General features: G+C 47.6%; 1 protein-coding gene across 1 annotated transcript in view; it reads left to right on the forward strand.

Moving 5' to 3' along the window:
- Positions 1-24,415, forward strand: part of WDR1 (WD repeat domain 1) — a 590,429-nt gene that overhangs the window by 251,870 nt on the left and 314,144 nt on the right. Inside the window, exons 9-10 of the mRNA XM_069631954.1 lie at positions 16,576-16,663; positions 18,246-18,402. Coding sequence (XP_069488055.1) covers positions 16,576-16,663; positions 18,246-18,402 — 245 coding nt within the window. The remainder of the gene's footprint in view (positions 1-16,575; positions 16,664-18,245; positions 18,403-24,415) is intronic.

Genomic DNA, 24,415 nt, shown 5'->3' on the forward strand with positions numbered 1-24,415 from the left:
TCCAATTCGGTGTCCTCTGGGCGCTCTCGATCAAGATCGCCGCATGACTCCAGGCAATCATCCACTCTTGCCAAGAGTGCCTCGCTCCCTAGGCTAACAGAAGTTCGATCGTCGGAAGACGAAGACGACTTCCACCCCCAGGCCGCGCTCCAGGAGTCGGAGCCCGCAATTAAAGCCTAAACAGACAGACAAGCCCAGGTCTGCTGATAGGTCCACAACCAGCAAAGCTACTCAAGATAAATCCCATAGACTTGCTGAGAGAGTCATTCCAAGTTCCAAAAAATGGTCGTTAAGACATAGATAGGGTCATGTCAAGAATGTCTTCTTTGGCTGATTTTTATGATAAAAATCCAGAACATTTCCTCTCGTATGATCCACAAGGGGCCACACCCTCAGGCTCTACTGATCCTATCCCCCCTGAGTAAAAAGGCCTGGTTTGAAACTCCGATGAGGTCAGAACCCTTCGAGGTACAACCTTACACAAGACCATACTCACGGTATCAAGGAGAGGCTTCCTTTTGTGAAGACCAAGAATTTGGTATAATAGAAGAGCAAACCGGGCTACTATGGGGATGATGAGGACCAGGAAGAAGAACAGGATGACCCGGAAACATACAGAGTAGAGAACGAAGAACCGGTTACCGACTCCCCGGTCGATAACCAACCCCTCCTAAATGAGGTTCTCGCTCGCGCAGCAGAACATTTCCACATTGACACCCACGGTGTATAGGAGGAAAGGGACTTCGCAGAAGAGTTAGTGGGAGAAAGGAGGCCTGTTGCCCAGACCATCCCTATCCTTAAATCCATTCAGCGGAGAATAGATCCGTCCCTGGTGAACCCAAACCTCACCAGAGCAGTCAATCCCAGGGTTGAAAAACTTTTCAGGGCGGCACAGTCTGACCCTCTCTATATAAGAGGACATCTGAAGCCAGACTCCCTAGTTGTCACCAACACTCGTAAGAGGGCTGGGACACCCTTGTCTTCGTCAGAAGCTCCTCCAGACAAGGAGAGGGTAGAGCCGTGTCTGGTTGAAAGCAACCTTCGACGCCGCGGACAACACAGGCAGATTGATAGCGGAGGGCACTGTTATCAAGAGACATGCGTGGTTACGGCAGTCTGGTTTTAAAGCAGAAACCCAGGCATCACTGTTGGACAAACCGGTGGAAAACGATCTGTTATTTGGTAAGGCGGTCGAAGACGCACTGAAAAATGCCAAGGACGAATACGAGACACTCAAATCCCTTGGCCAGTTAACCAATAAACCCCCTAACCAGAGAGGGAATAGTAATTTTCGTCGCCCACGCGGCCAAAATTCCCAGAGAGGATCTAACTATTCCCAGGGGCAGGGTACACAGTGGAACAACCAACAGTCTACCCAGGGTTACGGCAGAGGTAATAGGAGAGGTTGTGGTAAAGGCAGAGGCAGCCCCAGCAAGGGAGGCGGCACGCCTCCACCAAAGCAGTGACGCTCAGTTCAGGGTCCCTTCTCACGCAACCCCAGTAGGGGGACGCATTTCAAACTTCACCCAGGCTTGGGAAGGGATCACATCAGACAGATGGGTGCATCAACAGTATCCACAGGATATTGTATAGAGCTACTGCAGCGTCCCTGGAACCATCCTCCACGACAAAGAGTACACTCCTTAGAACATCAGAAGATTCTCCTCAAGGAGATCGCCATTCTTCTACAAAAGGACGCGATAGAACTCGTCCCGGGACACCAGGTAAACAAGGGTATTTTTACAACTTACTTCCTTGTGCCAAAGAAAGACTTGACAATGCGCCCAGTATTGGACTTACGGCCTGCCAACAAGTATGTCAAGCCCCAAAACTTTCGTATGACCACGCTACAAGAGGTAATCCCCCTCCTAAAAAAGGGGGATTACATGGCAACCTTGGATATGAAAGATGCTTATTTTCATATTTCCATGTTCCTAGCGCACAGAAAGTACTTGCGCTTCAAGGTGGACAGTCGCCACTACCAATTCAAGGTACTGCCCTTCGGGATAGCTTCAGCACCAAGGGTATTCACCAAGGTACTGGCGGTGGCGGCTGCACACCTACGCAGGGAGGCAATCCCAGTGTACCCTTATCTGGACGACTGGCTCATAACGGGGGAAACCCCAGGAATTTGCAGGACAAACATTCAAAGGACTATCGACCTCCTCCACGAGTTAGGCTTCTCAAGCCTGGTACCAAGCACCTCAAAACAATTCCTAGGAGCAATCCTGGATACCCAGGAGGGGTTGACCTTTCCTTCAGAGGAAAGAATTCGGAATATACTACTGCAAATTCCGCATTATCAGTCCGGTCACCAAATAACGGTACGCAAAGCAATGCGTTTACTGGGCATGATGGTGTCATGTATTTACCTGGTCCCCCACGCGCGCCTGCGCATGCGTCCCATGCAGGAATGGTTGGCGAAACAGTGGTCTCAGGCAAGTGGTCAGTGGGACGATCTAGTGGTCGTTTCGCCCACACTGGTACAAAGCCTTCACTGGTGGACAAGAGAGAATCTCGCACAGGGGAAACCCTTTTACGATCCCGAATTACAGGCAGTAGTCACTACAGATGCATGTCTGACGGGGTGGGGAGTTCACCATCTCCACCACACAGCTCAGGGTCTCTGGTCTCACTCAGTGGCCAAGAACCACATCAACTTGCTAGAGCTTCTGGCAGTATTCAGAGCGCTTCAGGCATTCGAGCCCCACCTACTAAACCTGTCAGTGCAAATCCGGACGGACAGCACTACAACCATGTTCTACCTGAACAAGCAAGGAGGGACTCGCTCGCCAAATCTCTCCAAGCTTGCCCAGAAAATCTGGATATGGGCACTCAGACGGAACATCTTCCTGTCATCACAACATGTTCCAGGGGAGCTCAATTCCCTAGCGGATGCTCTGAGCAGAGACTCCCTCCCAGAGGAACACGAATAGGTTCTTCACAGAGAGGTCGTAGAAGATATCTTCTCTCAGTGGGGTTTCCCCACTATAGACCTATTCGCCACAAGCAAAAACAGACAATGCCCAGGATTTGCATCTAGGTTCCCCCAACCAGACTCCCAGGGGAACGCCCTGTGGATGAACTGGTCAGGGATGTTTGCGTACGCTTTTCCACCAACTCCTCTCCAGGAAAGTGGTGAACAAGATGAACAGGGAATCGATGACGCTCGTCCTAGTTGCTCCCATGTGGGCAAGACAACCGTGGTTCCCACACCTACGCAGGATGGCGGTGTGCAAGCCCATCAAACTTCCAGCCTGGTACAACCTACTGTCCCAGCACCAAGGTCAAACAGTGCACCAGCAACCCAACTCAATGAACCTGGCAGCATGGCTCCTGAGGTCATAGAGTTTGGACACCTCAATTTGCCACAGAGGTGTATGGACATCCTAAAGGAATCTAGGAAACCAAACACAAGGCACTGTTACTTTGACAAGTGGAAGAGGTTCGTTATCTGGTGCCAGAGTAGACAAATCAACCCAGTTGATTACACTCCTTCCATTATTGTTACATACATGCTCCACCTGCTAGATGCAGGATTGGTTTTTAACTCACTGAAAGTACACCTGGCAGCCCTCTCGGCTTACACCACTTCACATAGCAAGGTTTCGTGGTGGAAAGTACCAGTAGTTAAAGCCTTCATGGAAGGAGGAAAGAGACTTCACCCTCCTATTTCAAACCCACCACCAGGGTGGGACCTTAATGTGGTGCTAGCCAAGCTCATGGGCCCCCCTTTCGAATCCATGCATAAGAGCAGTCTCAAACACCTGACTTATAAAACGGCCTTCTTAGTAGCTATTACTTCTATAAGAAGGGTCAGTGAAATTCAGGCTCTGTCAGTGCAGGATCCCTTCTTTACTATCCATAAAGACAAACTGGTTTTACGCACACACCCTAGGTTCTCACCTAAATTTATATCAAAATTCCATGTACACCAGTCCATCGAGCTTCCGGCTTTCTTCCAAAACCCGCAAAGCTCGGCTAAGGTGAAACTACACACCCTAGATGTGCGTAGGGCGGTCCTCTACTATGTAAATAAAACCAGACCGCTAAGAAAAACAGATAAACTGTTTGTCTCCGTAGCCACAGGCAAAGAGGGAGATCGCGTCTCGAAGGGTGCCATCTCCAAGTGGATTGTCAACTGTATCCAGGTTTCCCCAACCAGACTCCCTGGGGAACGCCCTGTGGATGAACTGGTCAGGGATGTTTGCGTATGCTTTTCCACCAACTCCTCATCAGGAAGGTGGTGAACAAGATGAACAGAGAGTCGATGATGCTCATCCTAGTTGCTCCCATGTGGGCGAGACAACCGTGGTTTCCACACCTACGCAGACTTTCGGTGTGCGATCCCATCAAACTCCCGGGCTGGTACAATCTTTTGTCCCAGCACCAAGGTCAGAAGGTGCATCCTCTACCCAACTCCATTAACCTAGCAGCATGGCTCCTGAGGTCCTAGAGTTTGGACATCTCGATTTACCACAGAGGTATATGGACATCATAAAAGAGTCTAGGAAACCGAACACGAGGCATTGCTACTTCAACAAATGGAAGAGATTCATTATCTGGTGCCAGAATAAACAAATCAACCAAGTTGATTGCACTCCTTCCACAATCGTGACATACATGCTCCACCTGCTGGACGCAGGGTTGGTTTTCAACTCACTAAAGGTACACCTGGCAGCACTGTCAGCGTACACCACCTCACATAGCAAGGTGTCGTGGTGGAAGGTACCCATGGTAAAAGCCTTCATGGAGGGAGTAAAGAGATTTCATCCCCCCTATATCTAACCCACCACCAGGATGGGACCTGAACTTGGTGCTATCTAAACTCATGGGCCCCCCCATTCGAGCCCATGCATAAGACAATTCTCAAACACCTGACCTATAAGACTGCCTTCTTAGTAGCCATTACATCCATAAGAAGGGTCAGTGAAATTCAGGCTCTGTCAGTGCAAGATCCTTTATTTACTATTCATAAGGATAACCTGGTTTTACAGACACACCCTAGGTTCTCACCTAAGTTTATTTCTAAATTCCATGTAAACCAGTCCATCGAGCTTCCTCCTTTCTTCCACAACACACAAAGCTCGGCTGAGGTTAAACTACACACCCTAGATGTGCGTAGAGCGGTCCTTTACTACGTAAACAAGACCAGGCCGCTTAGGAAAACAGCTCAACTGTTTGTCTCCGTAGCCACAGGCAAAGAGGGAGATCGCGTCTCTAAGGGTGCCATCTCCAAGTGGATTGTCAACTGTATCCAGTTGTGTTACTCTCTTTCTGACAAGACTTTGCCTTTTACGCCCAGAGCCCACTCGACAAGAGGCATTGGGGCCACTCTGGCTTTCATTGCAAATGTTCCCCTTGACACCATTTGCAAAGCAGCTACTTGGAGCTCTATTCACACTTTTACTCAGCACTACTGCATTGACACCCATTCCAAGACAAATACTCAAGTGGGACAAGCGGTTCTAAGACATTTATTTGCTCATGACCCTTCTCAAATCCCACCTCCTTCTAACACTGCTCGCTAATCTATGCACAGCATGTGATCTAACCAGATTCCACAATCCTCAGAAGGGATACATTACTCACCGTAATCGTATTTCTGATGCTTGTATCTGCTTAGATTCACATGCGACCCACCCTTCCTCCACTCTGAGAGAAGGCTCATGGATGCTTGTAGTCTTATCTTATCTATCTTCTATCTGCTTGGATCATCTGTACTCAACGCTACTCCTCATGCTACCTCATGTCAGAAAAAATACAATCTGAAGGTCCAAGACGCGTGAGGGATCATGGGTACAGTGGACGTCACACTAGGCATAGTATTACTGGCATGCCCTGTGTCAACGCCCCTTTTCGAGTTTCGAAAAACAAACTGTAATACTCCGCAGCTTCAACTAGATGTCGGCCTATGCACAGCATGAGAATCTAAGCAGATACAAGCATCCGAAATACGATTACGGTGAGTAATGTATTATATATATATATATATTTTTTTTTATTTTAACATTTAAAAACAAACAAAAAACATAACCTACAGAATTGCACTTTTAGTGGAGAGTCTCCCTCGTTATTACTGTATGGCGCTTCCTTGTATCGATGTGCACAGTTCTTTGGTAGCCTCTTGGCAGCTATGTGTCCTTTCCCAATCTTAGAGCCTTTGTTCGAGCTTTCTCCTTGGTCTGTCGGATTTCCGTCTACACTTTCGGTCTCGCTGGGGTCCACTGTGTCTTGTTCATCCCTGGATCCCAACACATCCTGTAAGTTGTAACAGTGCATTCCAGACCATTATCTTGTCCCTATTCTCCCTTGACCCCCATTGTACTGCACGGGTCCATACTGTTATCTCTGCAAGTGCCCATCGGTTCAGGTCGGCCCACCATGCTTCTATGCTGGGCCCTGCATCGGCCTTCCATGCCATTGCAATCTGGCGCTTTGCCAAGATGCACATCAAGTCCTTCACTTTAGTTGTGTCCTTTGGTTGCCCCCCCCCCCCCCCCGGGAACAATCATAGCAAGGAGGATTCCGGGGTGCACTCCTGCATTTGCATTCCGCCCGCCATCGCTCTTGTCTTGATGCCTTCCCAAAAAGTCATTATTACTGGGCACGCCCAGAACATGTGGAGCAGGTCTGTGTTTTCTTCTGCACATCTGGGGAAGTTTTGAGTCTTTATTCCGCATTTTGGATATTCTTTTGGGGTGAGGTACGCCCTGTGTGTAACATAGAGCTCCGTCTGCCTGAATCTTGCTCTTCTGGAGACCTTTTTTGTGTATCTTAGGACCCTCGATCATTCCTGGTCAGTGAAGGTCCTGAGTATTTCCGCCTCCCCTTTTTCTCATACTTACAGTTCCTTGGTGTTATTGCTTTTCATGAGCTGTTCGTAAGGCCTGGACGTCGTGTGTCCCCCTTCAGAGATGCCGTACCATGTGTGTAGATCTTTCTTTATTTCTCCTTCCTCAGTGAGGTCTGGCCATCTCTTCTTTATCATTTGGACCATGCTATTGTACAAAATGAACTCGCCTTTGTGTATCTCGTATTCTTCTCTCAGGTTGTCAAATTCCACCCATTTTCCCTCCTTCTGCAGGTCCCCAACCTGTGCCACTCTGGCTTTTGGGTGTTTTTGGTATACATCCAGGCGTCCAGCTGGGTGCTCGCCAGCCCCACCAGGGGGATTTGCAAGGAGCATGGATCTTGGATGTACAAGATGGATTTTTCTCTGATCTTGGAAATGCCCTATAGTTTGCATATGCGTCTATTGCTCGCAGCAGACCAGGGAGGTTCTCTCGTGGGTTTGTGACAAATAAAAGCATTTCATCAGCGTACAGTGAGACTAGGTGTATATTATTTATTTGCATCCCTGTATCTGCATATGCTTCTCACCGGAAGGTTGCTAATGGCTCCAAGGCCAATATATACAGCGTTGGGGATAGTGGTAATCCCTGTTTCGTGCCCCTATGTAATCCTCCAGGCTTCTGAATTGTCTCCCCGTCTTAACTCTTGCCCATGGGTCTTTATACAGTAGCCTGATCCACCTGAAAAAGCCCTCTTATGCCAAAGTGGGCTAGTGTGCTGAGTAACCAATTCCAATTCATGGAATCAATGGTCTTGACCGTGTCTAAGGACGCTATTGCGCATTCTGCCCGTCTATTATTGGTTTGATCCACCACGTGGTGCAGCCTCTGCAAATTCCACGTAGTGTTGCACTCCTGGAAATAGCCCGTTTGGTCAGGATGCACTAACATGTGTATAACCCTTTTAAGCCTGTTGGCGAGGGCCGCCGTCAGGATTTTTCTGTCATGATAGTCCAGGGGCGACTTTCCCGGTATAAAAATGGGTATTAAAGTTTCTAACATGCTGTTTGGTAATTGGCCCTGTTCAAACGCCACCTCATACACATCTAGCAGTTTGGCTGCTAAGGTAGTTTTATATATTTTGTAGAACTCTCCGGGTAACCCATCGGGTCCCGGGGTCTTGGATGTCAGGAAGCTGTCTATTACCGTTTCCAGTTCCTCCTCCGTTAAGGGGGCCTCGTATCTGGGCCTGTTCATCATCTAATTCTGGAAGTGCAATCTGGTCTAGGGCATCAGCAATGTGTGAGCTATCTGCTTCTTGAGTGCTCGAGTTTAAGATCTCACAAAATTGTGAAAATACTTGGTTGATTCCCTACTGAGTACTCGCCTCCTCCCCCATGTTGTCGCGTTGATCAGGTCTTTTTTTTAGCCTATTGCTTGGTTAGCCAGGCTAAAAGCCAACCAGGGTTGTCCCCATCTGCATGTAAGCTGTGTGCGTATTTCCCATAGTTTAGATTCCCCAGCTTCTCCCAGGCAGTATTGCACTGTATCCTAAGGGATACGAGTAAAGGTGGTTCCTCCCCCATCAAACCTGCTTGTACTTCCACCGTCTCGATTTCTCGTTCAATCTCCCTGAGTTCCAGCATAACTCTCCCTTTTTAAGTCCTGCTGTCTTCCTTGAAGGCGTACCACACTGTTGCTGATCTATCTACACTACCCATGTCGAGTTGAATGTAATCTTCTGTTGTGTTTTACAGATATCCCTGAAACTCCCCCTCCAGCAATGCCTCTGCTCTTAGTCGGTATAGGGGCCTATCTGTGCGTATAGGCCCATACTTCTGTCAGCGGGGCATGGTCCGAGAGTGTCCCCGCTCTAAGGTGCGCACTGGGGAATTCCCCTAGTGTTTCGTTACCTGTGAAGATAATTTATGCGTGTAAATGTACCATGTGGAGCGCTGTAGTAGCCCCTTTTGTCTGCATGTAGCTTTCTCCAGACATCCTCCAGTCTCGGTTGCTCCAGAGTCTTAAGCACTTTCGCCGGTGGTGTCAGCTTTTTAAATTTGTCATCCGATCTGTCTAGGAGCGGGTCTAGTGTGCAATTGAAGTACCCTACCCAGATTAATGCTGCCTCCCTGTATGGGATGAGCCGTGGTGCCAATTTTTGGAAGAACTTGGCTGCATCCTGGTTTGGGGAGTATGAGTTAACAAAGCACACTTCTTTGTTTTCCAACATCCCGTGCACCAACACCCACCTCCCCTCTGTCTTGTTCCTGCATTAACAGCTGGAATGGGACCACTGGGGCTATCCACGTCAGCACCCCTCTGTCATAAGTGGAATAGGTCGAGCTGAACATTTGTCCACCCCACTTGGTTGCTATTTTGGACTGCTTTCCTCTTGTCAGGTGGGTTTCCTGTAGCATTGCTATTTTGACTCTGGGTTTGTTGAGTCAGGCGTGTACTCTTAGCCTCTTAACGTAGTTGTTCAGCCTGCGGACATTCCAGGTGGCCTTTGTAAGTTCTTCAGAGTGCATCTCCCCCTTGTGGCCCATCCGTACCCCTGGCCCTGCTTTGGTTCCCTTACTTGCCACCTAGTCTCTTGGCCTCCTGTTGTATAGCCTAGTTTCTGCAGCTGTGGCCGAATCCCAGGTGTCTATGCAATCTCTGTATCATTCACCTTTTACAAAAGTCCTGTAGCCTGGAGGTGTATTGTGGACTCATTTTTTCTGTGCCTTTTTCATTTTACTTTCTGCACCTTCGCATCATCCTATGCGTGTGTAGTTCACTTCCCTTCTTGTGCCATCTTCCAAACAACGAACATTAACTGTTAACAGATGCTCAGGCACCACTGCTTCTCTTGCACTGCCCTCCTTGCTTGGGGCAGGCACACCGCAGCGTGATGCCTCAAAACTGGCATCGTGACTGGGGTGTGTGGGGTTCTATGTCTTGGCATCCACCTGTGAGAAACCACCCACGCAAACTTGGTAATACCAGAATTCGGTTGAGCGCGTAGTGTAGCTGTAGAAACCTTCCAGACAATGCAACTCCCAATAGTACAAAGGAACTATTTTGGAAGAGGAATTGCCCAGAAGATTATAATGATTCGGAACACAGCTACCTAGACAAAGAACACAATGTCAGGAGTTGAGTGCATGAAATAGACACAAGCAAAGCAAAATAAATGTAGAACAAACAACGTACTCACGTAGTGAATACCTCTGGGCAAGGATAGTAAGCCAGGCAGAGCGGAGGGCCAGGATAACCAGGAGATCAGATTAGGTGCTTGTCCGTATAATGTTCTAGCAATGGAAGGGAAGATGAAAGGAAGTCCGTCCGAGTCTGGTTCCAAAACAAGGCTAATCCAACCTAAACCTATACCCGCCGGCACGCGGACGCCTAATGAAAAATGTCAGTGAATAATCCCAGTTCCTTGTGATGAGTTCCAAAAGAAATGTGCTCCGTGTGGAAGGTCCAAAGAACAGTGTTCCGAGTGACAGGATTTCCGAAGCAAGTGAGTTCCGTGATAAATGTTAGCAAGCAAATGATAGAAAAATGCAGGAGAAAAGATCTGAGACGCCAAATGCAGGAAAATGACAGGCAAAACTATGGTTGTTCGTTCCGAGGTCGAGTAACAGGTGGAATCCAATACGAGGTCAAAGGTTGTTCAAGATCAGTCCGTGAGACGAAAGCAGGGTCAAAGATTCAAGGCCAGACAAGAACACAGTAGAGAGCTCCAAAAGCCGAAAATTCAGAAGCAGCGTTCCGAATGCCGGGTGGAGATTTAAACAAATCACGTGACCGTGTGGGGAACGTTGCAATGCCGTAATCGTGAACGTACGTGCTCAGGCAACCAACATTTCCACGGCAACCCCAGCGTTGTCTGACACTCTGGAAACGCTTCGGCTCCGTGTGTGTTGGAATTGTGGAACTTGTAGTTTTAACATAACGCTTGACGGAACGGGGAGCAGACGCTGATTTCTTGACACCACCTGGGGTAGGCCCGAGATTTGTTGCACCTTTTTTTTATACCTCATCTGGCCTAAATCGCATCAATGGTGTCTTTGGTGTCCATGTTTACTTTTTATTCTCCCTAGGTTTTCACTGGGGTGGATTCCTGTTGTCCTCCTTTCTGGCTCTCAGTTGGGGGATTCCCTGTTGGTCCATCCATGCGTGGGCCTCTTCAGTCGTTTCGAAGAAGTACGATCTGCCATCACGTATCTTTTAATTTGGCAGGGTACAGTCGCATGTATCTTATATTTGTCACTCTGAGGCATTCCTTAGTTGGTCCGAAACACGCTCTTTGTCTTTGGACCAGTGCTGTGTGGTCTGGATAAATTGCTATACTGGAGGAGTTCCTGTTTATGTCCGTATTTTCTCAGTCCATAATCTTGGCAATCATCGGTCTTGGGGGCGCCACCGGTTGAGGTTTCCTGGTCAGGGCTCTGTGGGCACTCTCCATTGCAAAGCCTTGGGATAGCACACCTGCTCTGATCTCTTGCAGCAGCAGGTTTTCCACTTAATTCGTGGGGTCTCCACCTTCTCCCTCCGACAGTCGGACATTGTTCTGTCAGGCCCTTCCTTCTGCCCTGTGCTTGAGGGTTTTTATCTGTTTAAGCACATCTGACATTTGGGCTTTGGCAGTGACGGTGTCCGTAGTATTGTTCTGTACCTACTGCTCACTCGGTCTGCCAGGGTCCGTACATCTAGCCGGAGGAGGCCCACATCCACCATGACTGTATCCAGTTTGTGTTGCAAGGACGTTTTCAGCGCCGCTATAGCCTCGTAATATAGGACCTTTCGTCTTGTCGTCCTTTCTGTTCATCTGGACAGGCCTGTTCATCTGGACAGGTCGCAGTCATGCCCGCCTCAGATGTGGTGGTGTGGTTCTTGTCGTGTTTCTTAGCAAATTATTCCATGCTGGTCTGCTTACCCTTTCTGCACTTCGATATGTCTGGCATTTCCTCTTCTCTTGATGTGATTAGAAACTTGCTTTCTTATCCGGCGTTTGAGTGGATCACTCCTCTGTTGTGGGGTTTCTTGCTGAGTTGCCCGGTTTGAGTTATTTGCCGCCTTTGCTGTTGAACCAGACTGCAATCTCCTCTCTCCACGCACTTTGTCGTGGGCCCGATGGGTTATCTGTGCACCTCTATGATCTTCCCACGCTTCGCTTCTCTGAGGTTTCCGGGGGTTCATTATATATTTTGTGTGACAATATCCATCTTGTTCTGCTTTCCGACGCAGATACCTCTCTGGTCCGGGGCGTTTGATTCCCCCTCACCCCCTGACGTGCACTTATCTTCGGCCCTGCTTTTTGTCTTTGTGTGGGGCAAATGCCCATGAAGTGCTATTGTCTATAGTCCGTTGGGCTAGGCAGTATGGCCCGCTTCGGTTTAACTTCAGGCAGACCCAATGGATTGTGTCCTCCCACGTATCCGGTTTCCCTGTTTGTTGCGCTTGCTTAGAGTGTTTGCACAGTCTTTGCCCAGAGGTGGGATGCTGCCCCTTGTCTCCGTCTCAGGGTTGGTGATGTGTCTCACTTGTGGGCTGCGGTGATCAGTCTCTGTGTCCCATGTTCACTTCCTTTTCCCCAGTTTGCAGGGACTTGGGTGAGGTTTCAGAGTTGTGTGCAGCCGTTTCCCTCCTACCCTTGTCCTGTGGCCACTGTCGATGGGCTGCATTTTGCCTGTGGAGCCATCCCAACTACGCGTGTCCGGGCTCCCTTTTTCTACCGCCCTGATCCATGCACGGACGGATTAGTGTTGTGCTTCCCCTGTGCACATTTACGTTGTTTTATGCTATGTAGAGGCTGCGCTTCGGGGGTTGTAGGATCGACTACTCACTGTGTCTCTGGTCCTCGGCCTCTGGTGACCTTCAGCGTGCTATAGGGAGTCCACAAGAAAGTGAGAGCAGTCATGCATTTGCAGTTTGTGTTTCTAGAGGTCACGGGCCTTCCCCTTCATTCCCCACACTCTTCTGCACTTACACCAGGGCAATAGGTTGTGCTCTCCCTCGTAGTTGTGATACCTTGGATGCTATCTAGCTTTTTTCCTGCTTTCGGGGTCCACGCCTGCCGTTGCTGTTGATGGAAGGATCTGAGCGCGTTTATCTCTTGAAGAGCTATGTGTTCTCCCGTTGGTAGCCCGTCTTTTGGTCCCGGGAGCCCCTTACACTTTCTCAGGGCGCCCAGTGGGGAACCTCACTGCGCTTCCCGCCACGTGTGCCGGACCCAACTGTGCCTCGGACATCAGCCAGCGTTTTGTCTAGGAGCAGGCCTTCTCAGTGCTCCGGAGCGTCACAGGGACCAATGTTGACTGTACTCCTGTTCGAGTGGGTGCGTACTCCCCTGAGCACTTGCACTGGCTGCCTCTACGGTTGTCAATGGGGCCTTTTCCTCTCCTTCTCGAGGTGCTGTTCCGTGTTGGGGCTTTGCTTGCCAGATAGTCCTCCTAAATGCGTAGTGTAGTGCTGCGTCGTGGCAGCAGTTGGTATCTTAGGCCCGGGAATTATTCCATCTCTCTCTAAGCCTCCTGGGGTCTCGTGTCGGCTGCTACACCATGCTGCTTCCTGCCAACCAACCTTACGTCTTCCTCCCACATATGACCTGGACCCCTTCTCTGCTATTTGTGTGCAGTGGTTGGTTCCACCGCAATTCAGCCTCTGTGCGGCCGTCTTGGTCTCACCACTTGTCTCTGCCCGGGGTGGGGGGATGTGAGGTCAGCCCTCTCCTCCACTCTGCGGCTTCGCCTTTCCGTCTTCTGCACTCGGCCGGTGTTCTGGCCTCCCGCTGCTCCGGAGGCAAGACAACCCCCTGCTTCCTGTTGTGGCTGGGTATCTCGTGTGGCACTCACTCCGGCACATGCCACCGCTTCGCCGCCTGCTCCCCTGTCGTCCTCCGACACAGGCTCAGACACCCTCTTCTCAGCTCCTCAACATAGCAGCCCGCTCCCGTCCCCCATCTTGCCTGCTGATTCGCAGCTCCCTTCTCATCTCCGTGCAGCAGTTCCTCTCTCACTTGCTCGGCACGGATCTCTCCAAACGTTCTCCTCCTGTTCCGATACCACCGTAGTGTATTTGATTTATGTTTAATGGAAAATCGGGCCAGTTTGTCCAATTTTCCTGCAGGATCACCGAGGAGCTCTCGGATGCAGTTGCTCACTGCATGGCCGCCAAGCCACAGCCCTCCACAGAGATATAATTCTGCTAAGGATTGGCTCCAAGGGGATGGCCCAGAGGAGTGGGGACAGGGGACAGCCCTGTGTGTTTCCTCTTCCTAGTGGAATGATGCTGGACATGTGACCGTTGATTGAGCGCCTCGCTGTCTGCTTGCTATAGTTGGTGCTTACTTTTTGTAGAAATGACACCCCGATCTCCATTATTTCCATATTGCGGAACAGTAAAGGCCACTCGACTAAGTCGAAAGCCTTTTAGGCATAGAGCGATGGAAGGACTGGCTTTCTTTGAGGCTTTCTCAATTAAGTGGCAAACCCTCCTGATGCTATCAAACGTTTACAGCTGCTTGATAAATCATTTCTGATACTGGTGGGTTAGTTTGGGGAGGAGGTCCACCATTCTGTTCGCTAAGACATTTGCATGAAGCTTGGCATTGATATTAATAAGAGCGATAGGTCAATAGGACGCACAAAGAGAAGGATCGTCACATGTGGTTATTCTGTGCTGTCGCCTGTCCCAGGTGAAGACCATGCCAAAAGGAAAGGTCCATTTGTAATTGACCTGTTTGGCCTGTAGGGCCAGTGTGACCGGTCCCATCTCCATAAGCTTCTGCAGGGTTGACTGAAGTCCTGGTACATGTGAATCTCTACCCTGTAGTAGGTGATGGCCTCTGCCTGGTGGACTGCTCTGAGGAACTGTTCCGTTCGCTCACATTGACCCCTCTTGAGATAAGCCTGGCTGCTCGGTCACTCTACCAACTTGTGTAGTACAGGCCTATACCAAAGGTTGGGTACTTATTGCCAAGAGGACATGGCTGGTGTAGTCTCCCACAGCTTTACTACATACAATCTTGCCTAACAGTTGTATTTTGAGTTGGGTAAATCGACCCATTTCTCTAATGGTTTGACAGTGTTGTGGCGAGAAAGAGAGATGTATAATTAGGTTCTAGAAATTGGGTACGGTAAGCAAAGCAAAATACAAGTGAAAGGGATGACCCAATCCTTCAATGGGGTTTACTGTTCGCCTGTTACTGATGCGTTCCAATTACTCTCCGCCTTCCTACATAAGCATTAAGGCTCAGTGGGACTGTGCTTCTTGTGCTGGCCTGAGGCCCCAACCACAACTCTGCCTGTACAAGTCATTGCCACAACCCCTCTGCCAGTGAATGTTTGCCTGTTGTAAGGGTGCAGAAGTATGATGCGGACACATGAGTGGTATACTTGTTTGTATAAACATTTATTAAAAAGGACACTAGGAAAATCCGTACCTGTCCCTATGACTAATGGGGATTTCCCTGCCTCATCTTAATACGAAGTATGTGGTCAATATGCCCGTCCCAAACAAAGGGTTCACTGTCCTGTGTCGTAAACCTATTTCGGATCAATACATTTATAAAAGAACTAAACTATTAGGCTTAAGTTCTTGATCCTGGAGAGGGGATTTCCCTTCTGCTGGACAACGTCTTCACAGTGCATGTAACCCTGAGGGAAAGGCTCCCTTCCCGAGGTAAAGTCTCTCATCCTCATTGTGGAAATCAAAGTTCCCAACTGGTTCAAAGTTAAGTTCCAATGTGCTCAAACTTACCGTTCCAAAAGGATATATACATTTCCAACCAACTCTTGATATTCACAAACCAAAGTGGAATGGTTATTTTCCCCTGTACCCTTACACCTCCCTACCCCCAGGCCTCCCATATCGGCTCTGGCAGACCTGCTGTACTCTCCTGCCTGGAACTGACTTGGGTCCAGACCGGTGTGTAATATCTTCTCCAGTATGGGTGCTAAATTATTTTCCTTTCTTTAGATATGGGTCCCAGACCCCTTTACTGTTGCTGCTCAGATATGAGTCCCGCAGCATAACACTTAATGTGGAAACTTGGCTCAGTGTATGACTATGACTAATGTGTCAATGGAGTTCCTGCCTGTCACAGTACTGGGAAAGGCTTCTTCACTTAGGTTGCTCCTATTCTTCCTAGTCCCAGTACTTAATAGAGGAAAGTTTGGGTAACAATAGCTCATGAACCTATTAGGGAAGGGGTTATTGTTCAGGTTGTAGCAAGGGTGTCTAGGGTCAGGTGATTGGTCGGGTGAACGCAGTATCCCGATGTTGTTGTCACTGGTCCCACATGGGGTTTTATCTCCCATGATATCCACCGTTGAGCACCAGCCCCAGGGGGACTATCAAGTAGCGGCCTCACCTCTGTGGCCCCATGGGAAGGGGCTCATCCTATGGATGCAGTGACAATGCCCTGGGATTCGTCACTGTCCTGTGTTAGTTATTGACGAGGGAGTTGAGTTACTCTAACCAATCCCTTCCGATTAACACATTTTCCCTATCCAAGTGTGCCATTTAGCCAGACAGAAGAATTGTAAAGGAAAGTAAAGGTTTCAATGTACTATGCCCAAACATGAATTCCCAAACAAAAAGCCGTCGGTTTTGAAGACTTCAAAACATACTACACATGGAAAATGCTTGTTCTTTTGCTTGCTCTTGCATGCTTATTTGCAATCTCCTGCTCTTTTACATCCTGTAGTACTCAAAGCTGTTTATGTGTCTTCTACTGTAATTATTGAAAATTGGTATCTAACAAACAATGCAACTTTTTTCTTTACAGGGCCACAGTAAAGCAATTCAATGTCTGGCTGTGCATAAAAATGAAGGAAGATCTACCATCTACACTGGTAGCCAGGATGGCCATATCAATATCCTTCAGAGTAATTGTTTTAATTTTAGCCTCCTACAACCTGGTCAAGGAAAACTTTCTAGCTTGAGTTGTCTTAAATTAAATGATCATGAAAGCCGCTAGGTGAACATTTTGCAAACAAAGTATTGTAGTCTTGAAGATTCTCATGTGTTTTTTTTTTGTTTCTTTTCCATTACAATATGCATGTACAGCAATGACAGATTTGCTTCATAAAGTCAGACTTGTGGTTTTATTTCACAAAGGTTTCGGATAGGTCTGCTTTGTACTATTACATATATAATTTATTTATCCAAGATACTAACTGATAACTTGGGTGAGTTTACCTATGTTTAAAGGTATCACGTCACAGAATTGAAGGTTTACTCCACCTTTTCATCAGTTCAAGTGTTTATATGTATGAAAGTAATTCTTAAAAAATATTTTTATTTGTTGGAATCTGAACTGTTTCCAGGTCTGTCCAATTATCTGCTACGCCATTCTTCTACCTTTCAAAAGTGCATTTTACAATATGCATCTGTCCAAAGTAACGTAAGAGGGGCTCCGGTTTCCAGTTTTGAGAGTTAAAATTCTCAGTTTGGTCCTTTAGTCACAGCTGTCTAATCTCTTCTGGAGTGTTTCTTTGTATAGTATATCTAAAATGAAGAGCTTGTGTCCTAATATAATTCCCAGGCCTAGGGAGCACCTTCCCAGAACTTGTTATTTAAAAGATTAGTGCATTAACTCTCCCCAAAATGTGAAGCATGGTTAGAAACCATGTCTTCAGTAGAAGTGCTTGCAGATTTATTGAGTTTCTTTAATATGACATGCTAAAATGGATTTCCAAAATCAACCCTGCGGTGTATTTTGGGAGTCTAACCTGTTATGGGGAATCAGAAAGGCTCTGAAGTGTACTCCAAACCCAGTCAGGGAAAGTAGTGGAATCCGATACACCTTGTGTTAATGTCTGTGACAGCAAGGTGTGGCAAGGCAGATAAAGTTACTCTGGGATCCACTAGCTATAGTGTAAAGTGAAGGGCTTAAAACATGATCGTGATACCAGAACCTATCCCAAAGTATTCGGACTAGCAGGCGGATTTAGAAGAAATTACAGAAGCTCGAAATACAAAGGAAATTATCTGCTGCGAGGGACTGCTAAAGTGACGCTGTATGGCCAATTCTGCATTTCAAGGAAATGCAGTAGGACCAATCAGCCATGGTTTGTGGTACTCGATACCTTCCTGCAGACTGGGTCTAGAGTTAGTCCAAGGAGAGCTCCAATGCGATGCAGCAGGTCCATTTACACTGACGTCTGTTCTGAATGGAGTTCTTGAGTAAGGAGGTCAGAGCTCTGAATACTCCCTGTACTGGGGTACTTCTCCAGAAGGCAGGACAAAAGTGCTTCTGACTGGGGAGCCTTGGCAGGATATGCACAGAGAAAGAGTGGGCAGCAAGTGTCCTTACCTGGGATTTGCAAGACCCAGGATATGAAATTCCATTGTGGCGGTCTCCTCTCTATATATTTCAAACCTTTGTAGAGTAATTTGTCTAATTTTGAATGAAGTAGAAAAAAAAGTACATTTTCCTTGATCATCTGTTATCACATTATTGGGATGCTGAAACTGGAGAAAATGATACGTTTTTGGGGAAAGGCCATACAAACATGGTTTCTGATATGGCTGTGGACGATGCTTCTGAGCTTGTTACTTGCAGCATGGATGACAATGTCCGTTACACCGAACTTACCAAGAAGGAGTACAGGTCAGTTAACATGTGCAGTGCAAGACTGAAGAGTATTTGAAATGACTGTATATAGTGGTTATTGGCTGCCAGATGGCTTGATTGCACAATGTTAAGTGTTTATTCATTGGTTTATTTTTGAGTTTTGCTGGATGCTGCTTTAAAGTGCCTGAGAAAATGTAAACCAGGCATTGAGCACAATACATAGGTGTGACATATAGATGGATGAGGTAATTCACCCAAGTAGTCTGCTTAGTCTTTATCCGAGATTTAGACCGACAGTTGGGTCCAGAGTCCAGAGTGTGATTAATACTTTTGCTATGTTGCCGTTAGTTACTGAAACTCTGGTGCTTGCAGAAATTACAATAGTCACTAAACAAGTGGATCTAGGAAGTCGGACAACCTCAAATGTGCATGCCTTCATGTAAGGGCTGAAGGTGGCCATTGGGCTATGGTGCTTGTCAATCGGTTGAAGAAGGGTAGAATCAAGTAGATGAGTCGATGAGGTAGGAGGGGAGGTTATTTGGTTAATGAATGCAGACCCATCTACGTTAGATCTTCTGTTCGTGGAACCACATGTTCCCATTCCTATAGAACCTCTGGAAGGTGTAGTCTGTTTTCGGGCTTGTGGGTCGATTTGTTACAGAATTCCTTTTTTAATTTTTTTACTGTAGTTTTTAAAACTAATATCTTTAAACACCCCTCGTCCCCCACTCGAAGAGACAGGGGTCCACCAGCCATGACAGTAACATTCCACAGAAATTCAGCCCATACCCAAATATAGACTCCGTCCCCCCTTCCCGACTACCTTAACATCTTCCCCTCCCCCTGGCCACATCAGATTCAAGTGCAATATATCAATAGCGTGGTTCAGACCTTTCTTGTGCAATGCAAATCTCCCCATTCACAGGTTTGCGCCAAAATCCCGAGTTGTCGTCTCCTCCGATTCCGAGGACCCTTGCATGCCTGCTGAAGAAGATATATTTTATACAGCCCCTAAATATCCTTTGGTTTGGCTGCAGGGTGTACCATTGTCCTGTATTCCATCTCGTTACAGTTCCTACCCCACACCTATGCCACTCTGTTTTGTAAACAGCAGCAACAACCTGGTCATCCTCCTTGCATGGCAGCAACACCCTTTGTATACCTCATCAAGGCAACCTTTGGATTGGGGTTCCCCCGCTTCCCAATAATATTGCTAATCCTGTCAAACGCCCACTCCCAAAACCTCAACACAGGCAGACGCCCCCATGCCACGTGCAAAAAGGTAGCCCGTGTGGTAGCACATCGAACACTTTCCTCCACTGTCTCTGGAAAAAAATGTCATTGGAGTATAATAAAATTACAATATTTGTATTGTATCAACTAGAATCAACCATTTATGGCTATCCTCCTTGTTGGGGAGTATTCTCAAATGTGCTAATTCCCTTCAACTTTAGAGACACTCAGCACTTTTGCTGCACTTAAGGACTTTTAATTTTTATCCTGGAGAGAGTGAGACCTTTTCCCCACTCATGTATTTTTCTGTAATTTGAACTCGGTTTCTTTTGAGTCTGACAAACTCGATAGGCATCATCTTTTTACATTGTGACACACAGCACTTTCAGTGCATGGGCACAGGGAAGTCTTTTAGATTTCCCAAAGGTTTAAATACCTTCTCTTGGATAAACTACTGTTTCCAAGAGCAGTGAAGTGAAATTGACTTTACTTTCATTTGTAACTTTCTAGACCCAGCACACACGATCTTACAATAGGGTGCTGGAGAGGTTACTTAGTATCCCCTTAGTCTAGTTTCTCATGTAACATTTTTATGTTGCCCTTTCTACAATTAATGGCTGGTGGCAGTGGTTTACTTGTTCATACCAATATGTGTTTTTACCGCGCTCTGCGTTCGCAGCTGCAGTATAGCACACATGAGTGCCCATTTTGTCAAAATGGCCCCAGTCGTCGTCTTTGGCCATTTCTTGCTGGAAAGGTCCTACTTGAGATTTACTCTGCGCACCAAACCAGGTTTAGTCCCTTTTGTCCGTTTTGTCTTTGGCAGGCTTCAGTGCTCAAACCCGCCTCTGGCTCCAGCGTGTGCGGCAGGGCAGTAAGCAAGGGAGGATCCAGAAACTCCCTGTACTTAGTCTCCTTGTTTACAGGAAGGCACCCAAAGGTGATTGGTCGGCTGGCTGTCCTTGGAAGACAGCCTCGCTGCTGTGAGTGACAGCTAGGCTGCGAATGAATGGGAGAGACTTGCATAAAAGGAGAGGTCTTTTGCAAGGAAGGCAGAGTCGACCACTGGAGGAAGGAATCCGAAGAAGAACTTGGAAGAGACGCTTGCTGCAACTCGTGGACCATTGGTTTACCCGGTGAAGCCCTGCTGCAGTGCTGAATTGCCGAATTCGCCTCGACTAGAGAAGACCTGCAAAGGACGACTTCTCCCCTTGGGTTGGTGGGACCAATCGACCCCAAGACTAACTCATCTGGAAATCCTCTCGTTGCTGGCTGTATTTCCATTTGCTGCTGCAGGAACCGAGTGTCGAGGAGAGGAACACCAGAATCGAGCATCGTTTTTAAGTCAGACCCGAGCTCCAGGCAGATCCTCCGGACTCCCTTGAAGCAGCACTAAACACGCCCGAGCCACCTCAACAGAGTGCTGGACCCCCGAAGCGAAGGCAAGCCCAGAAGGTATTCGAGAACTGCAGTGGTGGTATTCACGAGAAGCTGAAACCGCAAAGTGCCACCGATCTGAAGTTTGTCCATTGTTGCCGCCGACCTTCGAATCGTAGTGCTGGACTCCTCAGACGTCCTGCCTCTTGTCCCCACGACTGAGGCCCAGGAACAGGATCTGCCATACTACAACAGGAACAGCAGCTAGCTGGAACCAATTTCCTTAGACCTAAGGTATTGTAAACTAAGGGGTACTTACCTCTTGTTCTGTAGCTTGCTAGCTCTGTCGAGACTTGCATTTTATGCCTTTTGCAGAGTTGCTTGCAGCTTTGCCCTTCACAAGCCTCTAGCTTGTGGCCCAAAAGTGATTTCCTTTGCAACAGAAACTCTATATAACATTGTGCAAGACTTTTTGAAGTGCCTTAGCTTCTCTAGACTTTGCTCAGGTGACATTGGCTGTCTTGGCTCCCTGAAAACTCTTCTACCCTCTGACTTTGTGTCATACATACCTTACTTGTATAGCTGGGAAAGGGTTAATCTACATTGCATTGGGGGGGGGGATTCAAAAGTGCTTACCTGTTTGAGAAACCTGTTAACCATTGTTTCCTTCCCTAACCTTTTCCTTTTGACACCCAACTTAGTATTGCTCTAAATGTACTGGTGATATATCAAAGTCCACAGTTTCCTAGTTATTGAAGTCACCTGAGGGTGCAGGAAGTGTCTGTGTGCCATCCCAAAAGGGTATCTAATGCTTAAACTTAGTGTGTATTTTGAAGTATATTTAAGTGTTACAAATGTGCTCCCTTCTAAAGAAGGCTTATTCAAACTGACTGTTAAATTAATAAATAATTGTTTAATCAAGAAACCTTGAGTGCAAGTGTTTGGATATTTTTCACTGTGAAACTATGCTGCAACCCTACGGCTCACATTGACCCTTCTTGAGATGAGCCTGGCTGCTCAGTCACTCTACCAACTTTTGTAGTACATGCTTATATTAAAGGTTGGGTCAACTATTGCCAAGACGACAAGGCTGGTGCAGTCTGCCACAGGGTACTGCATACAATCTTGCCTAACACTCCTAGTTTGGGCACAGCAGTAGTTCCACTCTTCATCTGTGATACCGCGGCTCAGCGCCTCCTCCCATTTCCACTGAGCTGATTCTGCCCATTGCTCCCTGCCATCCGATATCTTATCGTACAGGTTGGTGACCAACTTACTGATATCTACTAATCATATGAACCCATCCACAATACTTGCTACCTCAGGTTGCGATGGACAAGTCAAACTTTGCTTTCAGGGAGTCCCTCAATCGATGATCCAAAATAAATCCAAAGTTGTGACCTGCCCCTTTCCATTCAACTCTTCCACAGGGAGAAACTGCCCCTTTAGGGGTTGGGGTGACAGATCCTGAAGTTGCATAATGCCCAGCCTCCCCATACAGTGTACAAAATGGTGTTCACTAGTTGGCGTAACAGTTGGTATGTGTAACTAGCAGACTGGGGGAGTAAAGAAAACCCGACCCCTCCCTCCACCCGCCACCCCCCCAGCCTCCACCCCGCCCGCCCCATGTCTCAAATTGCACCCAGGCTCTGCACTGCATGTCAACTCCACCATATGCCGAGGTTATCTGGCGCAACCAATATCACTAACCGCAAAAGAAACGGGACCGCCAGGGCACTTTCGATTTCAACATGCCTTCTATCTGTACCCTCCACATACCAGTATGCCAAAAAGGCTGCCTGTGCCGCTTGATATGATAGGTTATTTATAACCTGCTTAATAATCAGAGGTTTCTAAGCGCAGACCCGAGGATCGAATCTGTGGTGCTCGTGTTGTCTTGCTTCCAAGGCGAGCACGTTGCCCCTGAGCTATCCTCCATAGTCAAACATTTTGAGGCTTCATAATATTCCTCAAAATCTGGCAATACCAACCAACACGTCCCTCACCCCACACTTTTCCAATGGCACAATCTGTTTCTCCCCCTTCACTCGAGGCTGTTTACCTGCCCATATAGAGCGACATGACTTTCTTCACCTCCCCAAAGTAAGACTTGGGCAACCCAAAGGCACATTCAAAAATTGGTATAAAAGCCTGGGCAGAAAAATCATCTTGACCATTGCTATTCTCCCATAAAGGTTGAGGGGCAACCTCATCCATCTCCCGGTCTCCACCCCGGCCTGCTTCAAAACCTTGTCCTAGTTCAGTTGAAACAGAACCTCTGGTAATCTGCCCATGTCCACACCTAAATATCTGGTGTAATCCATGTGCCACTGGAAGTTCAATCCATCCATTTTACTGCTTTGTGTGTGCATTAAGTGGAAAGAGCACCGATTTTGCTGGGTAAAACTTCAAACCAGAGTAGGTCCCAAACTCCACTACATCCCCTATGATTAGCAACAGGTTGGTCTGAGTCCCATGGATAAAGCACCATATCGTCTGCGTACAAGGATGCCATCAATTTGTGACTATACAGCTGTACGCCTCTATGTATATGCTTCTCCCTGATTAGTTCTCCCAGTGGCTCATTGGCAAAGTTGAACAATACGCCCCTGTCCTGTCCCTGGCTCCAGGGGAACCATCTGTGTATGCTAACCATTCACCCTGATCTTGGCGGTAGCCTGTGCGTAAAGTAGGGACACCAGAGATGAACCCAGTGTTGTGGAGAATTCTCATTACTGTGCTAATTCCCTTCAACCTTCGAGATCCCCAGCTCTTTTGCTGGACTTTAGGACTTAGAATTTTTAACCCTGGAGTGAGTGAGCCCTTTTTCTCACTAATGTATTTTATTTTTTAACACTTTTTATTAGCATTTTTCCAGTAACAAAAAAACATAACCCTCTCAAACCTCTATCCCCCTCCCTCCCCAACTCGTATATATAAGTTATTTCCCTCAAGTCTTTTATCTTCCACAATCGACGGCAGGTCAGGATACCTGTTCAATGATTCTCCTGGGACTGTGCGAGTCCATGGGAGCGCCCCTGAATTCCTTCTTTCATTACCACCTCAGCAAAATCCCTCATGGCGGCCTCAAGTCATTCTCTCTAGACAAGTCATTCAGCAGTTGGGTCTAGTGAATCGTCACTCCCTCCCCCCTCCTCTTAAGGTTTCCGTGCTCTGCAACGTGGTCAATTCCGCTATCCCCCACCTGTGTACATCAGTCCGCCATGATGCCATTGCAATCTGCTGTGGACGCTTCCACTCTATTGCCACCCGGCGCTTCGCAAGAATCGGCAAAAATTGGACCATTTTGTTTCATACTTTATGCTTCTTCCCCCCTGGGAGAAGTCCCCAAAGACATACTCTCGGATTCTGTTCTAACTTGGACCCAGAACAGATCGTTCACCCCTTGAACAACCTTATCCCAATATCCTGCTATCAT

Source organism: Ambystoma mexicanum, chromosome 6q (assembly GCF_040938575.1).
Source record: "Ambystoma mexicanum isolate Mex_15411 chromosome 6q, UKY_AmexF1_1, whole genome shotgun sequence".
Lineage (NCBI taxonomy): Eukaryota > Metazoa > Chordata > Amphibia > Caudata > Ambystomatidae > Ambystoma > Ambystoma mexicanum.